The sequence below is a fragment of the Bombina bombina genome, chromosome 7 (genome assembly GCF_027579735.1).
Source record: "Bombina bombina isolate aBomBom1 chromosome 7, aBomBom1.pri, whole genome shotgun sequence".
Taxonomy (NCBI): Eukaryota; Metazoa; Chordata; class Amphibia; order Anura; family Bombinatoridae; genus Bombina; species Bombina bombina.
In genome coordinates, this window is record NC_069505.1 from 497,671,602 (window position 1) to 497,693,937 (window position 22,336).

At 40.3% G+C, this 22,336-nt stretch overlaps 1 protein-coding gene across 1 annotated transcript in view; it reads left to right on the forward strand.

Moving 5' to 3' along the window:
- Positions 1-22,336, forward strand: part of LOC128666863 (cytochrome P450 2A4) — a 78,446-nt gene that overhangs the window by 27,492 nt on the left and 28,618 nt on the right. The window contains exons 2-4 of the mRNA XM_053721664.1: positions 9,341-9,656; positions 11,038-11,200; positions 21,118-21,267. Of these exons, the coding sequence (XP_053577639.1) occupies positions 9,477-9,656; positions 11,038-11,200; positions 21,118-21,267 (493 nt within the window). The 5' untranslated portion in view covers positions 9,341-9,476. The remainder of the gene's footprint in view (positions 1-9,340; positions 9,657-11,037; positions 11,201-21,117; positions 21,268-22,336) is intronic.

Consider the following 22,336-nt stretch of genomic DNA (forward strand, 5'->3'; position numbering starts at 1 on the left):
GAGCGAGTGGCGCCAGAGGTGGGTGAGTATGGGCCTGTGTGGGGTCGGCCCAGTGGATAGAGAGAAAGGGAAGAGGAGGGGGACTAGAGCAGGGGCCAGCAACCTTGACTCTCCAGATGTTTTAGAACTACATTTCCCATGATGCTTAGGTAGCTTAAAGACACTTAAGCATCATGGGAAATGTAGTTCTAAAACATCTGGAGAGCCACGGTTGCTGACCCCTGGACTAGAGGATGGAGAAGGACGGAGGCAAAGAGACCGGGTGCTAATAGATTACTGTAAACAAGATTGAGTGTCCCCTGTGTGTTTTGCAGGGTTTTTATTTATTTATTTTTAAAGTACAGGGGCATATTCAATATATCTATACAAAATGACAATACCTGGCAATCGAATATAGCAGGACAAGACTGTAAAAAAATCATGTAGCTGCTTTACTGACCAAGTAGTTTACAGTTTGGAATTGCATTTTATTACTTTTTATCTGTTATGTTCATTTATTTTTCATTTACATATTTTCTTGAATCCAATTTCTTAGTTATTATGACACCCATATGCCATTAATATTTTATTCTAAAAAGTTTAGAAGGTACATTTATAATATCAGATTATTTAATTTAATTATACTACTGTATTTTTATTAGAATAAGAAAATAGCACTGAATATTTTAAAGGGTTATACGGTTAAAGGGACAGTCTACTCCAGAATTGTTATTGTTTAAAAAGATAGATAATCCCTATATTACCCATTCCCCAGTTTTGCATAACCAACACAGTTATATTAATACACTTTTCTCCTACATTGGTGTATCCGGTCCACGGCTTCATCCTTACTTGTGGGATATTCTCAATCCCTACAGGAAGTGGCAAAGAGAGCACACAGCAGAGCTGTCCATATAGCTCCCCTCAGGCTCCGCCCCCCAGTCATTCTCTTTGCCACTCTAACAAGTAGCATCTCCACGGGGGTGGTAAAGAGTATGTGGTGTTATATTTGTAGTTTTATTTCTTCAATCAAGAGTTTGTTATTTTAAAATAGTGCCGGTTTGTACTATTTACTCTGAGGCAGAACAGTGATGAAGATTTCTGCTGAGAGGGATATGATTTTAGCACCAATAACTAAAATCCATTGCTGTTCCCACGCAGGACTGTTGAGTACCAGAGAACTTCAGTTGGGGGGAACAGTTTGCAGGCTTAACTGCTTCAGGTATGATCAGTAATTTTTCTAACAAGACCTAGTAATGCTAGAAGACTGTCAGAAATCCCCTCAGGGATAGGTAAGCCATTTTTCTCAGACTCAGTATAAAATAATGGCTTAAATTAAGGGCTCTATGCTGGTTGACACTATTGTGGGCTTAATTGATTTCTTATTAGCATGTTTTAGTATGCATAAGGTGTTTTTTGAGACTTTTATAACACTTATGGGGTTTAATCTTGCTGCTGGCACTTAATTAGACACCTAATCTAGGCTATAAGGCCCCACCACTCTGGAAGGAAGAGAGAGGAGGCCTCATTTTTGCGCCTCAATTGCGCAGTTGTTTTGACTAGACAGTTCATGCAGCTTCACGTGGGGAGTCCAGAGACATCAGAAAGGACTTCAGAGAGGCTTATTTCTTACTCAAATAATCCCTAAGGAAGGTAAAAGCCACAGTAGAGGCTGTGGCATTGTACTGTAGTGTTTTTAACTGGTTAACTGCTGTTATTAGCTCCGGTTTGGGCATTAAGGGGTTAATTGGTCTGAAAAATTGTGTGCAATCTTTTCAAAGCATTAAGACACTGTGGTGAAAATTTCATTAAAATCGGATGTTTTTTTGATGTTTTTTTGTTGTTTCAGTAATAAAGTGTGCACTTTTATTATTTAAAGACACAGTAACGTTTTTGTCAAATTTATTTTTTATTGCATTGAAGTTCTGTCTAACTCTGTCAAACATGTCTGAACCTTCAGATAGTACTTGTTCTGTATGTTTAAAGGCCAAGGCGGTGCCCCCATTAAACTTATGTGTGAAGTGTGCTATAGCGTCCAAACAGCTTAAGGACCGCACAGTCACGCTTATAGATGTAGCCCAAAATGATTCTTTAGCTGAAGGTAGTGAGGATAGTTCACTATCCTCTCCTTCTGTGTCAACACCAGCTATGCCCGCGCCAGCGATGCCCAGTACATCTAGCGCACCGATTCCTATTACCTTGCAACAGTTAGCGGCAGTAATGGATAATTCTCTAGCAGCATTTTTATCCAAACTGCCAGCTTTTCCAAGGAAGCGTGATAGCTCAGTTTTAAATACAGAAGATGTGCAAGCAGACGCAGCGGATAATTTATCTGTAGTGCCCTCACATCAATCTGATTTGGCGGTGAGGGAGGGCCTGTCTGAGGGAGAAATTTCTGACACAGGAAAAGTTTCTCAGCAGGCAGAGCCAGATACCATAGCATTTAAATTTAAGTTAGAACACCTCCGCGCCCTACTTAAGGAGGTCCTAGCTACACTTGATGATTGTGACCCTTTGGTGGTCCCAGAAAAATTGTGTAAAATGGACAAATTCTTAGAGGTCCCAGTACACACTGATGCATTTCCGATACCTAAGAGGGTTGCAGATATAGTGACTAGGGAGTGGGAGAGACCAGGTGTACCATTTGTTCCCCCCCCTAATTTTAAGAAAATGTTCCCAATTATTGACCCCAGAAAGGACGCGTGGCAGACGGTCCCTAAGGTAGAGGGGGCAGTTTCAACTCTAGCTAAACGCACGACTATACCAATAGAAGATAGTTGCGCTTTCAAAGATCCTATGGATAAAAAATTAGAAGGTTTGCTTAAGAAAATTTTTGTTCAACAAGGTTTTCTTCTTCAACCAATTTCTTGCATTATTCCTGTAACCACTGCAGCGTCTTTTTGGTTTGAGGAATTAGAAAACTCGCTCCAGAAGGAGACTTCTTATGATGAAGTCATGGACAGAATTCACGCCCTGAAGTTGGCTAATGCCTTCATTACAGATGCCGCTTTTCAGTTAGCTAAATTAGCGGCGAAAAATTCAAGTTTTGCAATCGTGGCGCGCAGAGCGCTTTGGCTAAAATCTTGGTCGGCGGATGTGTCGTCCAAAACAAAATTGCTTAATATTCCTTTCAAGGGTAAGACCCTATTCGGGCCAGAATTGAAAGAAATTATTTCAGATATCACTGGGGGAAAGGGCCATGCCCTTCCACAAGATAGACCCTTCAAAGCTAAAAATAAGTCTAATTTTCGTTCCTTTCGCAATTTCAGGAACGGACCTGCTCCTACCTCCACAGCCACTAGGCAAGAGGGTAACGCATCCCAGCCCAAACCAGCATGGAAACCATTGCAAGGCTGGAACAAGGGTAAACAGGCCAAGAAGCCTGCTGCTGCTACGAAGACAGCATGAAAGGGTAGCCCCCAATCCGGGACCGGATCTAGTAGGGGGCAGACTTTCTCTCTTTGCTCAGGCTTGGGCAAGAGATGTTCCGGACCCCTGGGCACTAGAAATTGTCTCTCAGGGGTATCTTCTGGAATTCAAGGACCTTCCTCCAAAGGGAAGGTTCCACATGTCTTGCTTATCTTTAGACCAGATAAAGAGACAGGCATTCTTACGTTGCGTAGAAGACCTTCTAAAAATGGGAGTGATACACCCAGTTCCAACAGCAGAACAAGGACTGGGTTTTTACTCAAACCTGTTTGTAGTTCCCAAAAAGGAAGGAACTTTCAGGCCAATCCTGGATTTAAAAATCCGAAACAAATTCCTCAGAGTTCCATCATTCAAGATGGAAACCATTCGGACAATTATACCAATGATCCAGGAGGGTCAATATATGACTACCGTGAACTTAAAGGATGCGTACCTGCATATTCCTATCCACAAAGATCACCATCAGTTCCTGAGGTTCGCTTTTTTGGACAAGCATTACCAATTCGTGGCCCTTCCCTTCGGATTGGCCACTGCTCCCAGAATTTTCACAAAGGTGCTAGGGTCCCTTCTAGCGGTGCTAAGACCAAGGGGCATTGCAGTAGCACCTTACCTAGACGACATCTTAATACAAGCGTCATCCTTTCACAAAGCAAAGGCTCATACGGACATTGTTCTAGCCTTTCTAAGGTCTCACGGGTGGAAGGTGAACATAGAAAAGAGTTCTCTGTCCCCGTTCACAAGGGTTCCCTTCCTGGGAACAATAATAGACTCGGTAGAAATGAAGATCTTTCTGACGGAGGTCAGGAAGTTAAAGCTTTTGAACACTTGTCGAGTTCTTCATGCCATTCCTCAACCCTCCATAACTCAGTGCATGGAGGTAATAGGACTCATGGTTGCGACAATGGACGTGGTTCCCTTTGCTCGAATTCATTTAAGACCACTGCAACTGTGCATGCTCAAACAGTGGAATGGGGATTATGCAGATTTGTCTCCCCAGATACAAATAGACCAGAAAACCAGAGACTCTCTCCTCTGGTGGTTGTCTCAGGATCACCTGTCTCAGGGAATGAGTTTCTGCAGACCGGAGTGGATCATTGTCACGACCGACGCCAGCCTCTTGGGCTGGGGTGCGGTCTGGGAGTCCCTGAAAGCTCAGGGTCTATGGTCTCGGGAAGAATCTCTTCTCCCGATAAACATTTTGGAATTGAGAGCGATATTCAATGCGCTCCAAGCATGGCCTCAACTAGCGGAGGCTAAATTCATCAGATTTCAGTCGGACAACATGACGACTGTAGCGTACATCAATCATCAGGGAGGAACAAAGAGTTCCCTGGCGATGAGGGAGGTATCCAGGATCATCAAATGGGCAGAGGATCACTCCTGCCATCTATCAGCAATTCACATCCCAGGAGTGGACAACTGGGAAGCGGATTACCTGAGTCATCAGACCTTCCATCCGGGGGAGTGGGAACTTCACCCGGAGGTTTTTGCCCAGTTAACTCAACTATGGGGCCTTCCAGATCTGGATCTGATGGAGTCACGTCAGAACTCCAAAGTTCCACGTTACGGGTCCAGGTCCAGGGATCCCAAGGCGACATTAGTAGATGCCTTAGTGGCGCCTTGGTCGTTCAATCTAGCTTATGTCTTTCCACCGTTTCCTCTTCTCCCTCGGCTAGTAGCCAGGATCAAGCAGGAGAAGGCTTCGGTAATTCTGATAGCTCCTGCATGGCCACGCAGGACCTGGTATGCAGACCTGGTGGATATGTCATCGGCTCCACCATGGAAGCTACCTTTGAGGCAGGACCTTCTAATCCAAGGTCCATTCAAGCATCCAAACCTAGTTTCTCTACAACTGACTGCTTGGAGATTGAATGCTTAATTCTAGCTAAGCGTGGGTTCTCTGAATCAGTTATAGATACTCTGATCCAGGCTAGAAAGCCTGTTACCAGGAAAATTTACCATAAGATACGGCGGAAATATCTTTGTTGGTGCGAATCCAAGGGTTACTCATGGAGTAAGATTAGGATTCCAAGGTTACTATCCTTTCTCCAAGAAGGATTGGAGAAAGGGTTGGCAGCTAGTTCTCTAAAGGGACAGATATCTGCTCTGTCTGTTCTGTTGCATAAGCGTCTGGCAGCCGTGCCAGATATTCAGGCATTTGTACAGGCCTTAGTCAGAATCAAGCCTGTCTACAGACCTGTGGCTCCTCCATGGAGTCTAAATTTAGTTATTTCAGTTCTTCAAGGGGTTCCGTTTGAACCTCTACATTCCGTAGATATTAAGTTATTATCTTGGAAAGTTTTGTTTTTGGTAGCTATTTCTTCTGCTAGAAGAGTTTCTGAATTGTCTGCTTTGCAGTGTAATTCACCCTATCTGGTGTTCCATACAGATAAGGTCGTTTTGCGTACCAAACCTGGTTTTCTTCCAAAAGTGGTTTCCAATAAGAATATTAACCAGGAAATAGTTGTTCCTTCTCTGTGTCCTAATCCAGTTTCTAACAAGGAACGTCTGTTACACAATCTTGATGTGGTTCGTGCTTTAAAGTTTTATCTAAAAGCAACTAAAGACTTCAGACAAACATCGTCCTTGTTTGTCGTCTATTCTGGTAAGAGGAGAGGTCAAAAAGCGACTGCTACCTCTCTGTCTTTCTGGCTGAAAAGCATCATCCGGTTGACTTACGAGACTGCTGGAAGGCAGCCTCCTGAATGAATTACAGCTCATTCCACTAGAGCTGTGGCTTCCACATGGGCTTTCAAGAATGAGGCTTCTGTTGAACAGATCTGTAAGGCAGCGACTTGTTCTTCACTGCATACATTTGCCAAATTTTACAAATTCGATACTTTTGCTTCTTCTGAGGCTATTTTTGGGAGAAAGGTTTTACAAGCAGTGGTGCCTTCCGTTTAGGTTTACCTGACTTGTTCCCTCCCTTCATCCGTGTCCTAAAGCTTTGGTATTGGTTCCCACAAGTAAGGATGAAGCCGTGGACCGGATACACCAATGTAGGAGAAAACAGAATTTATGTTTACCTGATAAATTTCTTTCTCCTACGGTGTATCCGGTCCACGGCCCACCCTGGCATTTTGGTCAGGTTTAAATTTATTTTTTAACAACTACAGTCACCACTGCACCCTATGGTTCTCCTTTTTCTCCTAACCGTCGGTCGAATGACTGGGGGGGCGGAGCCTGAGGGGAGCTATATGGACAGCTCTGCTGTGTGCTCTCTTTGCCACTTCCTGTAGGGATTGAGAATATCCCACAAGTAAGGATGAAGCCGTGGACCGGATACACCGTAGGAGAAAGAAATTTATCAGGTAAACATAAATTCTGTTTTTACCTCTGTGGTTACCTTGTATCTAAGCCTCTGCAGACTGCCCCCTTATCTCAGTTATTTTAACAGACATGCATTTTAGTCAATCAGTGCCCTCTCATACATAACTCCACGGGCGTGAGCACAATGTTATCTATATGGTACACATGAACTAATGCCCTCTAGCTGTGAAAAGCTGTCAAATGCATCCAGAGTAGAGGTGGCTGTAAGAATCCTTCAGATATTTCTCTATCAAACCAAACCTGGCCAGTAGTCTTGTTATCCCGGCATCAAGTGGAGTGATAACGAAAAATCCTAGGGATAATCGCGTTAGGACCCAGGAGGGGATAGGCTGAGTACTAGGAGGAAAGCCAGGAGCAATATACCAGAAAATGACCGGAAAGATCAAGGCAGAGTCGACAGAGATACTGAATGGCATATAAAGGGAAAAGTGCGCCAAAGGTGACACAATGTGTCACAGGTGATGCGACACGGCATGGGTAGATTGACATGCCAAAGGTGACGCAACACTTCATGGGTGACGTGACGTGCCACATGTGACGCGAGATGATAAATATGGCATCAAAACAGTGTCATGGCAACCAGAAATCACAACAGTGGCCTTCAAGGCCTTATAAATTAGCATATGAGCCTATCTAGGTTTAGCTTTCAACAAAGAATACTAAGTGAACAAAGCAAATTTGATGATAAATGTAAATTGGAAAAGTTGTTTAAAGTGACATTCCCTATCTGAATCATGAAAGTTTAATTTTGACTAGACTGTCCCTTTAAATAAGAAATGGTGAGTGGGGGGGGGGGGAAGTGGGCCTCTTCTAAAATACCGGGCCTCTTTTTGGTCCCAGGCCGGCCCTTTTCTAGTCTCTTAACCAACAATCCAAATCAATACCACATTTACCACATTACAAATACAATTATATAGCCTAAGTCCAGAGAAAAGATTGAACCAGAAACAGCTGACATGCGTTTCGTATCTAGCTTTGTCAAAAGCTTTGACATATATATGCCAGGCGAAGTCCCAAGCCAGACGTGTGTAGGAGGGGTGAAACGCGTCATCATTCTAGTACGTTCAACCTACTGCCCTGGTAGGTAATTGGGAGTGTGACACTCCGTGTGAGAGATATGGAACTTAACCTGGCTACCGTCAACCAGTCCGCATTATGAAGAGACTTTCCCAAGTGGAAATTAATCTTCTGCAGCAATAAGGAGGAAGCTTTTGGCCCTGCCTGATGTGGCACGGAGCATTCCTATACAGCAGAGAAACGAAGTAATGTGCCTCTCAAGGGAAGTGGATGGTTGCTTACTCCTCTTCACATAACATAAGCTTGCAGAATCTCTATTTTTGAGCAGGCTGTCTGCACTAAGGGCTCAGAGAGTTTATATAAGAACTATGTGTTGCAATTTATATGAAGTTTCTTGTAATCTGGAGTAGACGTGCGATTTGTTTCGTTCCAAATCTAAATTCGGACGAATTCCCAAAATTTGAAGATTCGAATCGATTTAAATTTCCAAATTACCCTAGCATCTAAACTAATCCTAATGCATTTGTAACTAATAAATCTGAATTAGTTTGGATGTATTCAAATGCATTCGAATGGCCATGGACTAATCACAATTAAGTATAAAAATTAAATTTAGTGAGATAGAACAGTGAACGTTTGTGTAGCTTGGAACCATCTGAATCAACATAACACATACCGAACTTCCGAATTTACGAATCAATCCAAAACTAATACATCCGAATGCATTTGAATCCATTAGAATGTATCCGAATTGAAATCAATCCGAAATTCCAAAAAATCCGAATCGGTCCGAAACTAACCAAAACAAATTTTTCCAATGTGCATATGTCTAATCTGGAGCGTACCGTCTGCATTAAGTACCCAGAAGCTTTAGAGAACTTTCTACTCCTACCTTTAAGTGGGGTTTTAATTCTGTGTAATTGTTGTTCAAGTGTTTTCTACATTGTGTTTTAAAGGGACAATCAAGTCCAAAAAAACGTTCATGATTCAAATAGGGCATGCAATTTTAAACAACTTTCCAATTTACTTCTATCACCAATTTTGCTTTGTTCTCTTGGTATTCTTAGTTGAAAGCTAAACCTAGGAGATTAATTTGCTAATTTCTTAGACCTTAAAGGCCATCTCTAATCTAAATGCATTTTGATAGTTTTTCACCACTAGAGGTCATTAGTTCATGTGTTTCATATAGATAACATTGAGCTAATGCACGGGAATTTACCATGGAGTCAGCTAAAATGTAAGTCTGTCAAAAGAACTGAAATAAGGGGCAGTTTGCTGAAGCTTGGATACAAGGTAATTACAGAGGTAAAATGCGTATATAACTGTGTGTATATAACGGTGATAAAATGTGTAATAACTGTGTTGGTTATGCAAAACTGGGGAATTCTGTTGTTTACTGTCACTTTAAAGTATCTTGAAAGTGCGTATATTTTTATCTTTCCAACATAATACAAATATATTTTCTAGTGTCACTCTTTAGCATTTCTTTCTTTATTTTGGTAGTTGAATAGTCCTTTAATCCTTGTCTGCATATAAATGTAAAAAATATTATGTATAATAAATAATTACTGTATATTCATTGCAGCTTAATTCTTGGCTCTGGAGTTCTGCTTTGCGTCATCTTATTAAATGGGGTTTTAAACTGGAAAAAAAGTCTGAAGATAAAGTGACAGCGAAACAATCATTTGTGAGAGTGAGTTTGTTGGATTGTCACTGTCACAATGGGTCTTGGAGTGTTTGGGACACTTCTGTTGGTCACTGCCGTCACCTTCATCCTATATCTGGTCTCATGGTGGCGAAAGACAAGAAGACAAAACCTGCCCCCTGGACCTGCCCCCTTGCCGTTCTTGGGAAACTTTCTTCACGTTAACTTTGGAGAATTTCCCCAGTCCGTTATGAAGGTAAGGGACTAAAAGTTTAGATCAATAGAGACTGACAAACAGGTAATTCTTCCCTTGATCACGTATGCACAGTTGTCACACGTCTAATATATGCAACCTTGTGTCCTTAAAGGGACAGTATACACCAATCTTCATATAACTGCATGTAATAGACACTACTACAAAGAATAATATGCACAGATGCTGATCTAAAAATCCTGTATAAAACCTTTTAAAAACGTATTTAGAAGCTCCCAATTTAGCACTGTTGAAAAGGTTAGGCTGGGACACCCACTGAAATGGGCTGGAATACAAAAAGAGCAGACCCCCCCCTCCTATGCATATAAAAAGACTCTTTACACAAACAGGAGCAAGCTGGAGTAGGTAGACAACAGTCTACTTCTAAAACGTTGGGGCATGGTTAGGAGTCTGATAATCAGCACAATGTTCTTTAAAATTAAGTAAAACTATACATTTTTACAAAAATAACGACAACCTTGTATGGGCTATATAAATGGATCATCTACAAAAAAACTAGTGTATAATGTCCCTTTAAATGGAAATGACATACCTTGTTGTTGATTGTTCTGTCAACTTGCAATAAATTAATATACCATTCAAGTGCTTAAAGCTTCCTGAATATAAAAAATAATAAAAAAAACATTCTTTCATGATTCAGAGTATACAATTAACGCAATTTAAACAACTTTCAAGTTTAGTTCTTTTATCTAATTTTGCTTCAATCTCTAGGTATCCTTTGTTGAAGGATCAGCAGTGCACTACTGTGAACTAACTGAACAAGTCAGGTGAGCGCAACAGCAATTAGTTCCCAGTAATGCATTTCTGCTCCTGAGGCTATCTATGTATGCTTTTCAACAAAGGATACTAATGGAACAAATGAGACAAAAGAAGTAAATTGGAAAGTTGTTAAACATTACATGCTCTATCTCACTGTTTTTCAAACCTGTTCTCAGGCCTCCCTAACAGGACACATTTTCAGGATTACCTTGGGTGAGAGCAGGTAGAATAACCATGTTTACTAATTAGCTGATTATTTCACTGCTGCTCTAGTTCAAATGTCCTCAAAATCTGGCCTGTTAGGGAGGTCATAGGACAAGTTTGGGTTTCGTGTCCCTTTAAATAATGATTTTCATGACAGTAGTTTGTTTTTGTTTATCGTTCTTTTGCTTACGTGAACATTTTATTAAGTTCCAAAAACAAGAAAGGAAGAACAAGTCAAATAAATACATTAAGTTAAGATAAAAGACAGAAATATCAGTTTTTAGACAGTGGAATAAATAGTTTAACTTATCCTAACTTTTATTTTTTTGTATTTTTAATCAATATATAATTCCTCCAAATCAGTGTTTCATATAGTCTACCTTTATGTATTACTCTCTAGCTGAGCAAGACCTATGGATCCGTTTATACCTTTTATATATTTAATATACGTGCAGTGATGCTGATCGGTTATGAAGCCGTTAAGGAGGCTTTGATTGACAACAGTGATTCGTTTAGTGATAGAGGAATGATGGAAATGGGAGATATATTCTTTAAAGATTACGGTAAGAGAATCAAATATAGTGTAAGGTTCTGCTTTATCTTCCCAAGACAAACAGTATAACTTTAGAGATCATCCTGGAGTCATTTGATGCTCATCAAACTACTTTAGAAGTCATCAGACATCATCAGGCTTGTAAAGTCATCAGCTAAGGTAAAAAGCTCTGGGTGATGACTTCAGAATGATTAGCAGATTATCTTACTGATTACATCACAAGCATGAACAGCCAGTGAATGACTTCAGAGTTGTAGGGGTTTTATTTCTGGCCGTGAGTCTGACTGGAATAAACTGAACACCTTCCTTCAGCAGGATCCTGAATAAATTACTATATTACAGATCGCACAGACACAAGACAGTTGCATAGTAAGTTTCTCGTTTTCATTGGTTGTATACAAGGCTTTTATAATATGAAAAACAGAAGTGATTTGGAATCTCCCGACATCTGGACAAATCATTCCGTTACTCCAATCATTCAGTTTATATTAGCAATAATGAATATATGCTAGTCAGCAAAATGAAAAACTTTTACAAAGGACATTATTACAGTAAATGATTTGATTTTCCATAAATGCATGATTACAAAATAATAACAAAATCAAAAAGAGGAACCCGCATTTTAACTGTAAAACCACAGTATGAAGAAATGTTGAAATGTTTTATAGTAAGAAAAACGAACTATCCAAGAACTTAATTCTCAACAATATTATGAATTAAAGCTACAGTAAGCATGTCTATAAAAGGCACAGTGAGGGGCAATAATAATATATCCCTTCAAGAGTCATCTCATTTAAATATTTCGGCCTGTGGGCAAACTTTAGGATGGCTTCTAATGAGTAGTTTGGAGTCAGAATGACTCCAGGAAGACCATCCTTTATGATTAGGGTTGTTGTATGTTCTATCAAAAACAAACAATCCAAATACAGGCAGTCCCCGGGTTACGTACAAGATAGGGACTTTAGGTTTGTTCTTAAGTTGAATTTGTATGTAAGTTGGAACAGGCACTTTTTTTAGTTGAAACTCTAGCCAAACATTTTTTTTTTGTTTTGGATAGCATAGGATAAAGTTTGTTTTGCTATCTGAGCCCCTGTTCAGAAAATTTCACATCACTTTCTGTCCTTGTGACAATTGGATTTTCAGTATTTTGGATTATCCTGGAAAGAAGGATTGTCGATAAAGCTCTGTATGTAAGTACGAGTTGTACTTAAGTCGGATGTCTGTAACCCGAGGACTGCCTGTATTCAAATATCTTTGATACCAGCAAGATGTTTTTCTAGGGTGAAATATTTAACACGTTCCATATTTGTGTATGTCTTTGTCTCAGCAAAGAAGAGAGGGGTAGTTGTCACTCCAAAATACCATCCAATTATTGTAAAGCAAGTAACTCTGATAAAGTGTTGTTCCCGGGACTTACCCAAGTTGGCCGCACTCACCCCCTGGAGAATCCACTGCTGGCCACCCAAGGACAACGTCTGAGCTTGCCGGGGACCTGTGTACATACAGACTGAAGCTACATCGGTGAGCGTCTCGCTCCAAACATCCGGCACAGGCTACAGAAGCCTCAGAACAGCTCGCTCCTCCAATTCGTCACTGTAGACGTCAGACATGACGTATCCTGGGACTCCGGTCGGGGGGGCCGGGCTCGGTCTTCACCCGGGATTACAACTCCTAGTGTAGGGACTGGTGGATCCACAGCTGGTGCATAATCAATAGAGATTCAAAAAGACAAGGATCCAACATAGATAGAGAAATTAAAAGTTCAAATTTATTAGACAAGCGTTAAAATGCCAAACAAGGCTAGCAACAGTGCAGGACAAAAGCCTGGGTATGTGAGCGTGACACCAACGGCTTACATGTTTCGGCACTCGGCCGTAATCATAGCCATAGGTGTCACACATGGGAACATGTTTAAAAAGCATATTGATACATTGTGATAGGTTAAAATATAAAGCACGCCCACACACCACTTATTTAGAATTAACCCTTAGAGACCTGTACAGATATAATGAACACTATAGATTATAAAAGGCATACACAAAAAGAGAATTTCAGAAAAAATACAAAATATTTTGAAAATCCTGTTTAAGATGCATTTGAAATGTACCTAAAAAAGGCATAGCATATAATAAATTATATGAAAGATAAGATTGTTGGATATAATATATTATTTTACAAATTAAATGGACATTCATATGAATAGATGAGCATATATATGTGTAAGTAGAATCTGTGCTATAAAGTGCCATGATATATAGCTTAAATAGTAAAACTCAAAAATTGTAGTTTATAACACAGTACACAACATATATATATACTCTAGTACATCTGGCAGGAAAACACTACATTCAGTATTGCCTGGTATATTATACAGTTATGTAACCATATTAAAGAAAGTTTGATAGATCTGCCTTAGTGATGGATAGAGGACAGGAAGATTATTACTATTTACATAGCAACCTAGGAGTGTATTGGAAGTTTGTTACTGTAACCCCACTGGGATGTTAGTTAGATTAGGGATTAAATAGATTCTACCCTGTTATGGTAAGTACCATCTTAGATTTATTATTTTATTATATTTTATTCCCAGAAATTAATGAGATCGTATTTGGAATTGAGACCCAGTGGTAACCTGGTTTTTAGTGTGAAGATCCAATATACTTCATGTTTGGCTAGTGTGTTTTCCAGATTCCCTCCCCTTTTGGGTACTTTGGCTTTTTCAATGGCAACCCATTTAAATGAGCTGAGGCTTCAATTGTGTTTTGTGGCAAAATGTTGTACTAGGGGTGTGGTAGAGGTACCCCTGGTGATGGTGGACAAATGTTCCCTAATACGAGTGTTAATGTCTCTGGAAGTTAAGCCTACATATTGAACATGACAAACTGTACACAAGATAAGATAAATTATGTCAGTGCTTTGACAATTTAGGCAGTCCTTAATAGGGTATGTTTGGCCTGTAATAGACAATTTGAATTCTCTGGTAACTAGTACATAATCGCAGGGCTTGCATTTGCGATGCCCACATCTGAAAATACTAAGATGTTGTAGCCAAGAGCTAGATGGACGGGCTGTCTGTTTAACCCCTTAGTGACCAGAGCACTTTTCCATTTTCTGTCCGTTTGGGACCAAGGCTATTTTTACATTTCTGCGGTGTTTGTGTTTAGCTGAAATTTTCCTCTTACTCATTTACTGTACCCACACATATTATATACCGTTTTTCTCGCCATTAAATGGACTTTCTAAAAATACCATAATTTTCATCATATCTTATCATTTACTATAAAAAAAATTATAAAATATGAGGAAAAATGGAAAAAAACACACTTTTTCTAACTTTGAACCCCAAAATCTGTTACACATCTACAACCACCAAAAAACACCCATGCTAAATTGTTTCTAAATTTTGTCCTGAGTTTAGAAATACCCAATGTTTACATCTTCTTTGCTTTTTTTGTAACTTATAGGGCCATAAATACAAGTAGCACTTTGCTATTTCCAAACCATTATTTTTCAAAATTAGCGCTAGTTACATTAGAACACTAATATCTTTCAGGAATCCCTGAATATCCATTGACATGTATATATTTTTTTTTAGAAGACATCCCAAATTATTGATCTAGGCCCATTTTGGTATATTTCATGCCACCATTTCACCGCCAAATGCGATCAAATACAAAAAATTGTTCACTTTTTCACAAATTTTTTCACAAACTTTCAGTTTCTCACTGAAATTATTTACTAACAGCTTGTGCAATTATGGCATAAATGGTTGTAAATTCTTCTCTGGGATCCCCTTTGTTCAGAAATAGCAGACATATATGGCTTTGGCATTGCTTTTTGGTAATTAGAAGGCCGCTAAATGCCACTGCGCACCACACGTGTATTATGCCCAGCAGTGAAGGGGTTAATTAGGGAGCATGTAAGGAGCTTTTTGGGGTAATTTTAGCTTTAGTGTAGTGTAGTAGACAACCCCAAGTATTGATCTAGGCCCATTTTGGTATATTTCATGCCACCATTTCACCGCCAAATGCGATCAAATTAAAAAAAAACGTAAAATTTTTCACAATTTTAGGTTTCTCACTGAAATAATTTACAAACAGCTTGTGCAATTATGGCACAAATGGTTGTAAATGCTTCTCTGGGATCCCCTTTGTTCAGAAATAGCAGACATATATGACTTTGGAGTTGCTTTTTGGTAATTAGAATGCTGCTAAATGGCGCTGCGCATCACACGTGTATTATGGCTAGCAGTGAAGGGGTTAATTAGGTAGCTTGTAGGGAGCTTGCAGGGTTAATTTTAGCTTTAGTGTAAAGATCAGCCTCCCACCTGAAACATCAGACCCCCTGATCCCTCCCAAACATCTCTCTTCCCTCCCCTACCCCACAAATGTCCCCGCCATCTTAAGTACTGGCAGAAACTCTGCCAGTACTAAAATAAAAGGTATATTTGGGCTTTTTTGTGCATTTTTTGTTAGCATATTTACATATGCTTCTGAGTAGGGATCCCCCTTAGCCCCCAACCTCACTGATCCCCCACTAAATAGCTCTCTAACCCTCCCCCTCTGACTTAATGTGCGCCATCTTGGGTACTGGCAGCTGTCTGCCAGTACCCAGTTTAGTGAAAAAAAATGCTTTTTTTTTAATAAAATATGTCCCTTTTCTGTAGTGTAGCTTTCCCCCCCCCAAGACCAACCCCCCACCCCTTCCAGATCCCTTAGATGTTTTTAAAAAAAAGTTTATTTATTTTTTTTTTTACTTTTCCTTTTCTACTTTTCTGTAGTGTAGCGGTTCCCACCCGCTCCCGCCCCGTGCACGCGCCCCCCCCCCCCCCCCCCGGCACGCGCGCGCGCCCCTGCGCGCCCCCAACGATCACGATCCCGATCCCGCCCCCCGTGACGTCACGCGCGACACCGATGGCCGCCCACCCGCCTCCCAATTCGGCTCCCACCCACCAACGATACCGGCCATCGATGTCCGGTGCAGAGAGGGCCACAGAGTGGCTCTCTCTGCATCGGATGGCCATGTATGGTTATTGCAGGATGCCTCCATATCGAGGCATCACTGCAATAACCGGAAAGCAGCTGGAAGCGAGCAGGATCGCTTCCAGCTGCTTTCCACACCGAGGACGTGCAGGGTACGTCCTCAGGCGTTAACTGCCTTTTTTTTGAGGACGTACCCTGCACGTCCTCGGTCATTAAGGGGTTAAGTTGTGTTGGAGACAAAATTGATCCCAAAGTGGGACATTTCTTATATGAGCATCTCACTCCTTGTTTCACTGTCTCCACTAACTTGTCATCTGCGGCTAATAAAGGAAAGTGTTTTCTTATAATGTTACAGATTTGGGAATATTGGGCACTAAATGTGGTTACAAAATGTACCCCCTTAAAATTGTCACATTTGTTTTTAGGCTTGTCAGTAAGGAGTTGTTCTCTGTCTAAATTGTCAACTGTGTGTCTCGCTTCCATTATATGGCTGCGAGCATATTTTCTCTCCTTGAGCCTAGTCTCTAGAAATCTTGCCTCCTGCACGTAATCAGCTTGTTTGCTACAGTTACGTTTTAATCTGACAAACTGTCCTTTTGCCACCGCGTATGAGGTATTTTTGGGGTGGCAGCTGGTGGCGTGCCGGAGGGTGTTGACCGAGATTGGCTTGCGATATACCCTGGAGTCAATAGCGCCATATTGATCTCCTGTGAGGCATAGGTCTAGAAAGTTGATGGAGATAGGGTCAGTAGTATAAGTGAAACTTAAGTTTAAATTATTGTTCTTCATTATATCCATGAATGCTGCAATATCAGTAGGGGGGCCTGACCAAATGAATAGAAGGTCGTCTATATATCGTTTGAAAAAACATATATGAGATCTGTAAAGATTATTTTGTCCCACTTGCCAAGGAACAAGTTAGCATATGAGGGGACGTATTTCGCCCCCATGGCCGTACCACATTTTTGGACATAATAACGCCCCTCAAAGGAGAAAAAATTGTGTGTAAGCAGAAATTCTAGGATGCGTATGATATATTTTTGAAAGTCGTAAGTATATTCTGTTGTTGTACTCAGAAAATATTCGATGGCCTCAATGCCTTTAGTATGTGGGATGGCAGAGTACAATGAAACCACGTCTACTGAAAGCCAATGATAGTTGAGTTGCCATCTGATATCTGCCAAAAGCTTTAATATGTGTTTGGAATCCTTTGTGTAGAGGGAAGAGCAGTCTATACCACTCACTATGGGGCAACCTTTTACATTTGTGAGTGACTTGTGCACCTTGGGGAACATGTGGAACATGGGAATCTTGGGATGTTGTACATTCAAATATTCAGCTGTGTTCGCATCAAGAAACCCATGTTCCACACCGTCGTCCAAGATGTCCAACAGCAGTTTCCTATAATCATTTGTAGGGTTTCTGTCTAGAATGGAATAGTCAGTAGGATTGTTAAGTTGTCTGTGGGCCTCAGAGATATAGTCAGCCCTGTTCATAACAACAATAGTACCCCCTTTGTCTGAGGGACGTATGACCAGATTGTCTTGTTGTTTTAGGGACCTAAGGGCTTGTAGCTGTTTTTTGGATAGATTATGTGTTGTTTTGTCAGAACTTTCCATTAGTATTTGTAAATCTGCTTCTACTCGGGCGTGAAATGTCTCAATAACAGGCCCTCTGTTGTGTATGGGGTAGAAGGAAGATTTATTCTTGAAGGAACTCGCCCTATTTATAACCCCAGCAGTATCATAGCGCTCTAAAGCTAGGTTTTGAAGTGAAACTAAGTCACAAACTTCTGCAAATGTTTGAATTTCAGATGAATAACCCCTGGATTGATTATATTCAGCTATAGGTTCCATTATAGAGACAGGAGCATCATGGTAGTATTTTTTAAGAGTAATGTTGCGAATGAATTTGTTGATGTCAATTAGTGTTTGAAATATATCAAAATTTGTAGCTGGTGCAAAACCTCAGCCTCAGCTCATTTAAATGGGTTGTCATTGAAAAAGCCAAAGTACCCAAAAGGGGAGGGAATCTGGAAAACACACTAGCCAAACATGAAGTATATTGGATCTTCACACTAAAAACCAGGTTACCACTGGGTCTCAATTCCAAATACGATCTCATTAATTTTTGGGAATAAAATATAATAAAATAATAAATCTAAGATGGTACTTACCATAACAGGGTAGAATCTATTTAATCTCTAATCTAACTAACATCCCAGTGGGGTTACAGTAACAAACTTCCAATATACTCCTAGGTTGCTATGTAAATAATAATAATCTTCCTGTCCTCTATCCATCACTAAGGCAGATCTATCAAACTTTCTTTAATATGGTTACATAACTGTATAATATACCAGGCAATACTGAATGTAGTGTTTTCCTGCCAGATGTACTAGAGTATATATATATGTTGTGTACTGTGTTATAAACTACAATTTTTGAGTTTTACTATTCAAGCTATATATCATGGCACTTTATAGCACAGATTCTACTTACACATATATATGCTCATCTATTCATATGAATGTCCATTTAATTTGTACAATAATATATTATATCCAACAATCTTATGTTTCATATAATTTATTATATGCTATGCCTTTTTTAGGTACATTTCAAATGCATCTTAAACAGGATTTTCAAAATATTTTGTATTTTTTCTGAAATTCTCTTTTTGTGTATGCCTTTTATAATCTATAGTGTTCATTATATCTGTACAGGTCTCTAAGGGTTAATTCTAAATAAGTGGTGTGTGGGAGTGCTTTATATTTTAACCTATCACAATGTATCAATATGCTTTTTAAACATGTTCACATGTGTGACACCTATGGCTATGATTACGGCCGAGTGCCGAAACATGTAAGACGTTGGTGTCACGCTCACATACCCAGGCTTTTGTCCAGCACTGTTGCTAGCCTTGTTTGGTATTTTAACGCTTGTCTAATAAATTTGAACTTTTAATTTTTCTATCTACGTTGGATCCTTGACTTTTTGTATGTCTTTGTCTCGACATGTTCCTTTATATCTTGATAGTGTTCTTTGTGTCTTGTCTTCCCTTTCCTAAGATGAAAATAGTAGTCATCAACAGGAGAGCAAAGCACACAAACTCACTATAAAGAACGGCTACCTAACAGGGTCGTACAGAAGAATAAATAAATCATAAAGGCAAAGGCGTGCCACCCAATGGGGGCTTAAGTGTGCTGGTGGAAAAGCGAGGCCCAAAGAGATTATCAATGTAAGTGTATGATGGCCAAAAAACAACACATAGTACTATATTAATAAAGAGCATAAAGAATATATAAAAACATATGTTGGGTATAAAAATGGTTTTAATCCAAAGAATATATAGAACAAGATTGCTGGATCAATATGGCAATCTAGCAGAGTTTAACACAATCTAGAGTAAAATGTTTAAAAAGCAACAGTGAAAAACATCAATGGGGCCTATTTATTAAAGGTCTGTCGGACCTGATCCAACAGTGCGGATCAGGTCCGACAGACCTCGCTGAATGCAGACAGCAATACGCTCTCCGTATTCAGCATTGCACCAGCAGCTCTTGTGAGCAGCTGGTGCAACGCCGCCCCCTGCAGATTCGCAGCCAGCAGGGGGTGTCAATCAACCCGATCGTACTCGATCGGGTTGAATTGTGGCGATTTCTGTCCGCCTGCTCAGAGCAGGCGGACAGGTTATGGAGCAGCGGCCTTTATACCGCTGCTTCATAACTGCTGTTTTTGGCGAACCTGCAGGCTCACCAGAAACACGGGCCCTCAAGCTCCATCCGGAGTTTGGTAAATGGCTCCTGTGACATACCAGCCCGAGTTTCTATTTGTATATAGTGAGCACTTTTCCTCTTAGGGCTCGATTTACCAAAGCCCTACGGCTGCAAGTTCTCACAAGAACTGTCTCTCTGTAATTTATCAAGCAGCGGTCACCAGACCGCCGCTTTCTTAACCTCTTCGCCACCTCTAAGATGGCGAAATTCAATCTCCGCGGTCGAGTCCGACCGAGGAGATTGACAGCTCCTGCCCGCGCGGGCAGGGGGCGGGATTGCACTCAAGCGCAAAATTGTGCTCGTGTGCAATGTTGATTACCTGCGGGTATTTTCGCCCCGCCACAGGTGAGCTGAGGTGTACAGGGGCGCGTATACGTGCCCCTGTACGCCCCAGCTTTGATAAATCTAGCCCTTAGTCTAGCTAGCCTTTCTGTTTTTGTGCATCTTTTTGTCTTTTCTTTCACAGGTACTTTTAGCTGTCCTTACTCTGAACCAGAAGTTTTGAATAAAAGATTTCCCTTCCCTGGGTAAAAGAATTCCCCTCTCTGGATCCTTCCACATTGGACCTCCATTGGATTTTTTACTTTTTGTGACTGTATAGGTTTTGGAACTATATCGTTGCTCTCTACGAATCAGAATCATTTATGTCACTCATTGTTTTCTTTATTGTCTTTTTTGTCATATGTTTTTCACTGTTGCTTTTTAAACATTTTACTCTAGATTGTGTTAAACTCTGCTAGATTGCCATATTGATCCAGCAATCTTGTTCTATATATTGTTTGGATTGAAACCGTTTTTATACCCAACATATGTTTTTATATATTCTTTATGCTCTTTATTAATATAGTAGTATGTGTTGTTTTTTGGCCATCATACACTTACATTGATAATCTCTTTGGGCCTCGCTTTTCCACCAGCACACTTAAGCCCCCATTGGGTGGCACTCCTATGCCTTTATGATTTATTTGTCTTCCCTTTCCATCACATTCTTTGTTTCCTTTCTTTTTAATGAGAATTAAGTTAGGTCATACACTGTAAGCAAAATATTAACAAATGATTATCTAATTTCATATTTAAATGTTTTAGTGACCCCCAGTTGACCCCCAATCCAACTGTTAGATTCCCCCAGTGACCAAATCAACACTATTTCTTGTATATTATCTTCAGGTATCATCTTTAGCAATGGTGAATGTTGGAAGACCATGCGTAGATTCTCCATTACGACTTTAAGAAATTTTGGAATGGGAAAGAAAGGCATTGAAGAGAGAATCCAGGAAGAAGCCATGTACCTTGCAGAAGAGTTTAGGAAGACCCAAGGTAGGTAGATAAAGTCAGTATCGGCTTCCTTAAAGAGACATAATACTCAAATTCTAAATCACTTGAAAGTGAAGCAGCATAACTGTAAAAAGCTGACATGAAAATATCACCTGAGCATCTCTGTGTAAAAAAGGTATTTTACCTCAAAATTTCTGCAGCTCACCAGAGTAAGTGCTGTGTAAACAGGTATACATCCGCTGCTATCCAGCTGCAAGTTGACAGAAAAAAATAAATAATAGCAATGCAGAGGTAATGCTTTGCCTTTGCTGTGATCTCATGAGATTTCATAGAACTTAAACTGAATAGGAAAATAACATGACTGTGCCTGCACATGACAGATGCACACTCCCTAGCAAGTCCTGGGACACACATCCTGACTGGCTGCTTAAAGTCTCTTTACAGTGTTAATACTTAGGGAATTTGAGGTAAAATATCTTCCTTTTTTACATAGAGATGTTAAGGTGATATTTTATAGTCAGTTTTTTACAGATATGCTACATCACTTTCAAGTGCTTCAGCATTTGGGTATCATGGCTCTTTAAGTGAAGATGGTGGGTTACAAGCAGGCATAGCATTAAAATAAGATAAATGAAAGTGATATTATGGACAAGAACTAGGTAAGATGGACTGCCATATTTGAACACATTACTGGGTTGAAAAATCCTGAGGTGAAGGGGAACTGCTTCAATAACAATTATGTCCCCTAGTCATCTTGCACATTGAGGCCTGTGTGGGTTGGATAACTGGTGTTTTTCACCAAGGGGGATCAGTGAATTGAAGAAGTTTTCAATGATACCCTCACTTTTCAAGCCGGAGGGCACGGGGGGTCTAGTTGGTAGCACGCCTAAGGCTTCAGTGCTACTGATGTCACTACAAATGTGTGGTGACGTCACAAAGAGGCGGTGCCAGTGTAGCTGGGTGGGGGAGCTTATTCAAACTGCTCAAATCTCAACTCCCTTAGCAACTACATCTACAGAAAATCACTGTGGTGACAGTGATCACACGGAAAAAAATCAACTTAGTAAAGTGATCACACGGCAAAAAATCAACTTAGTAAAGTGATCACACG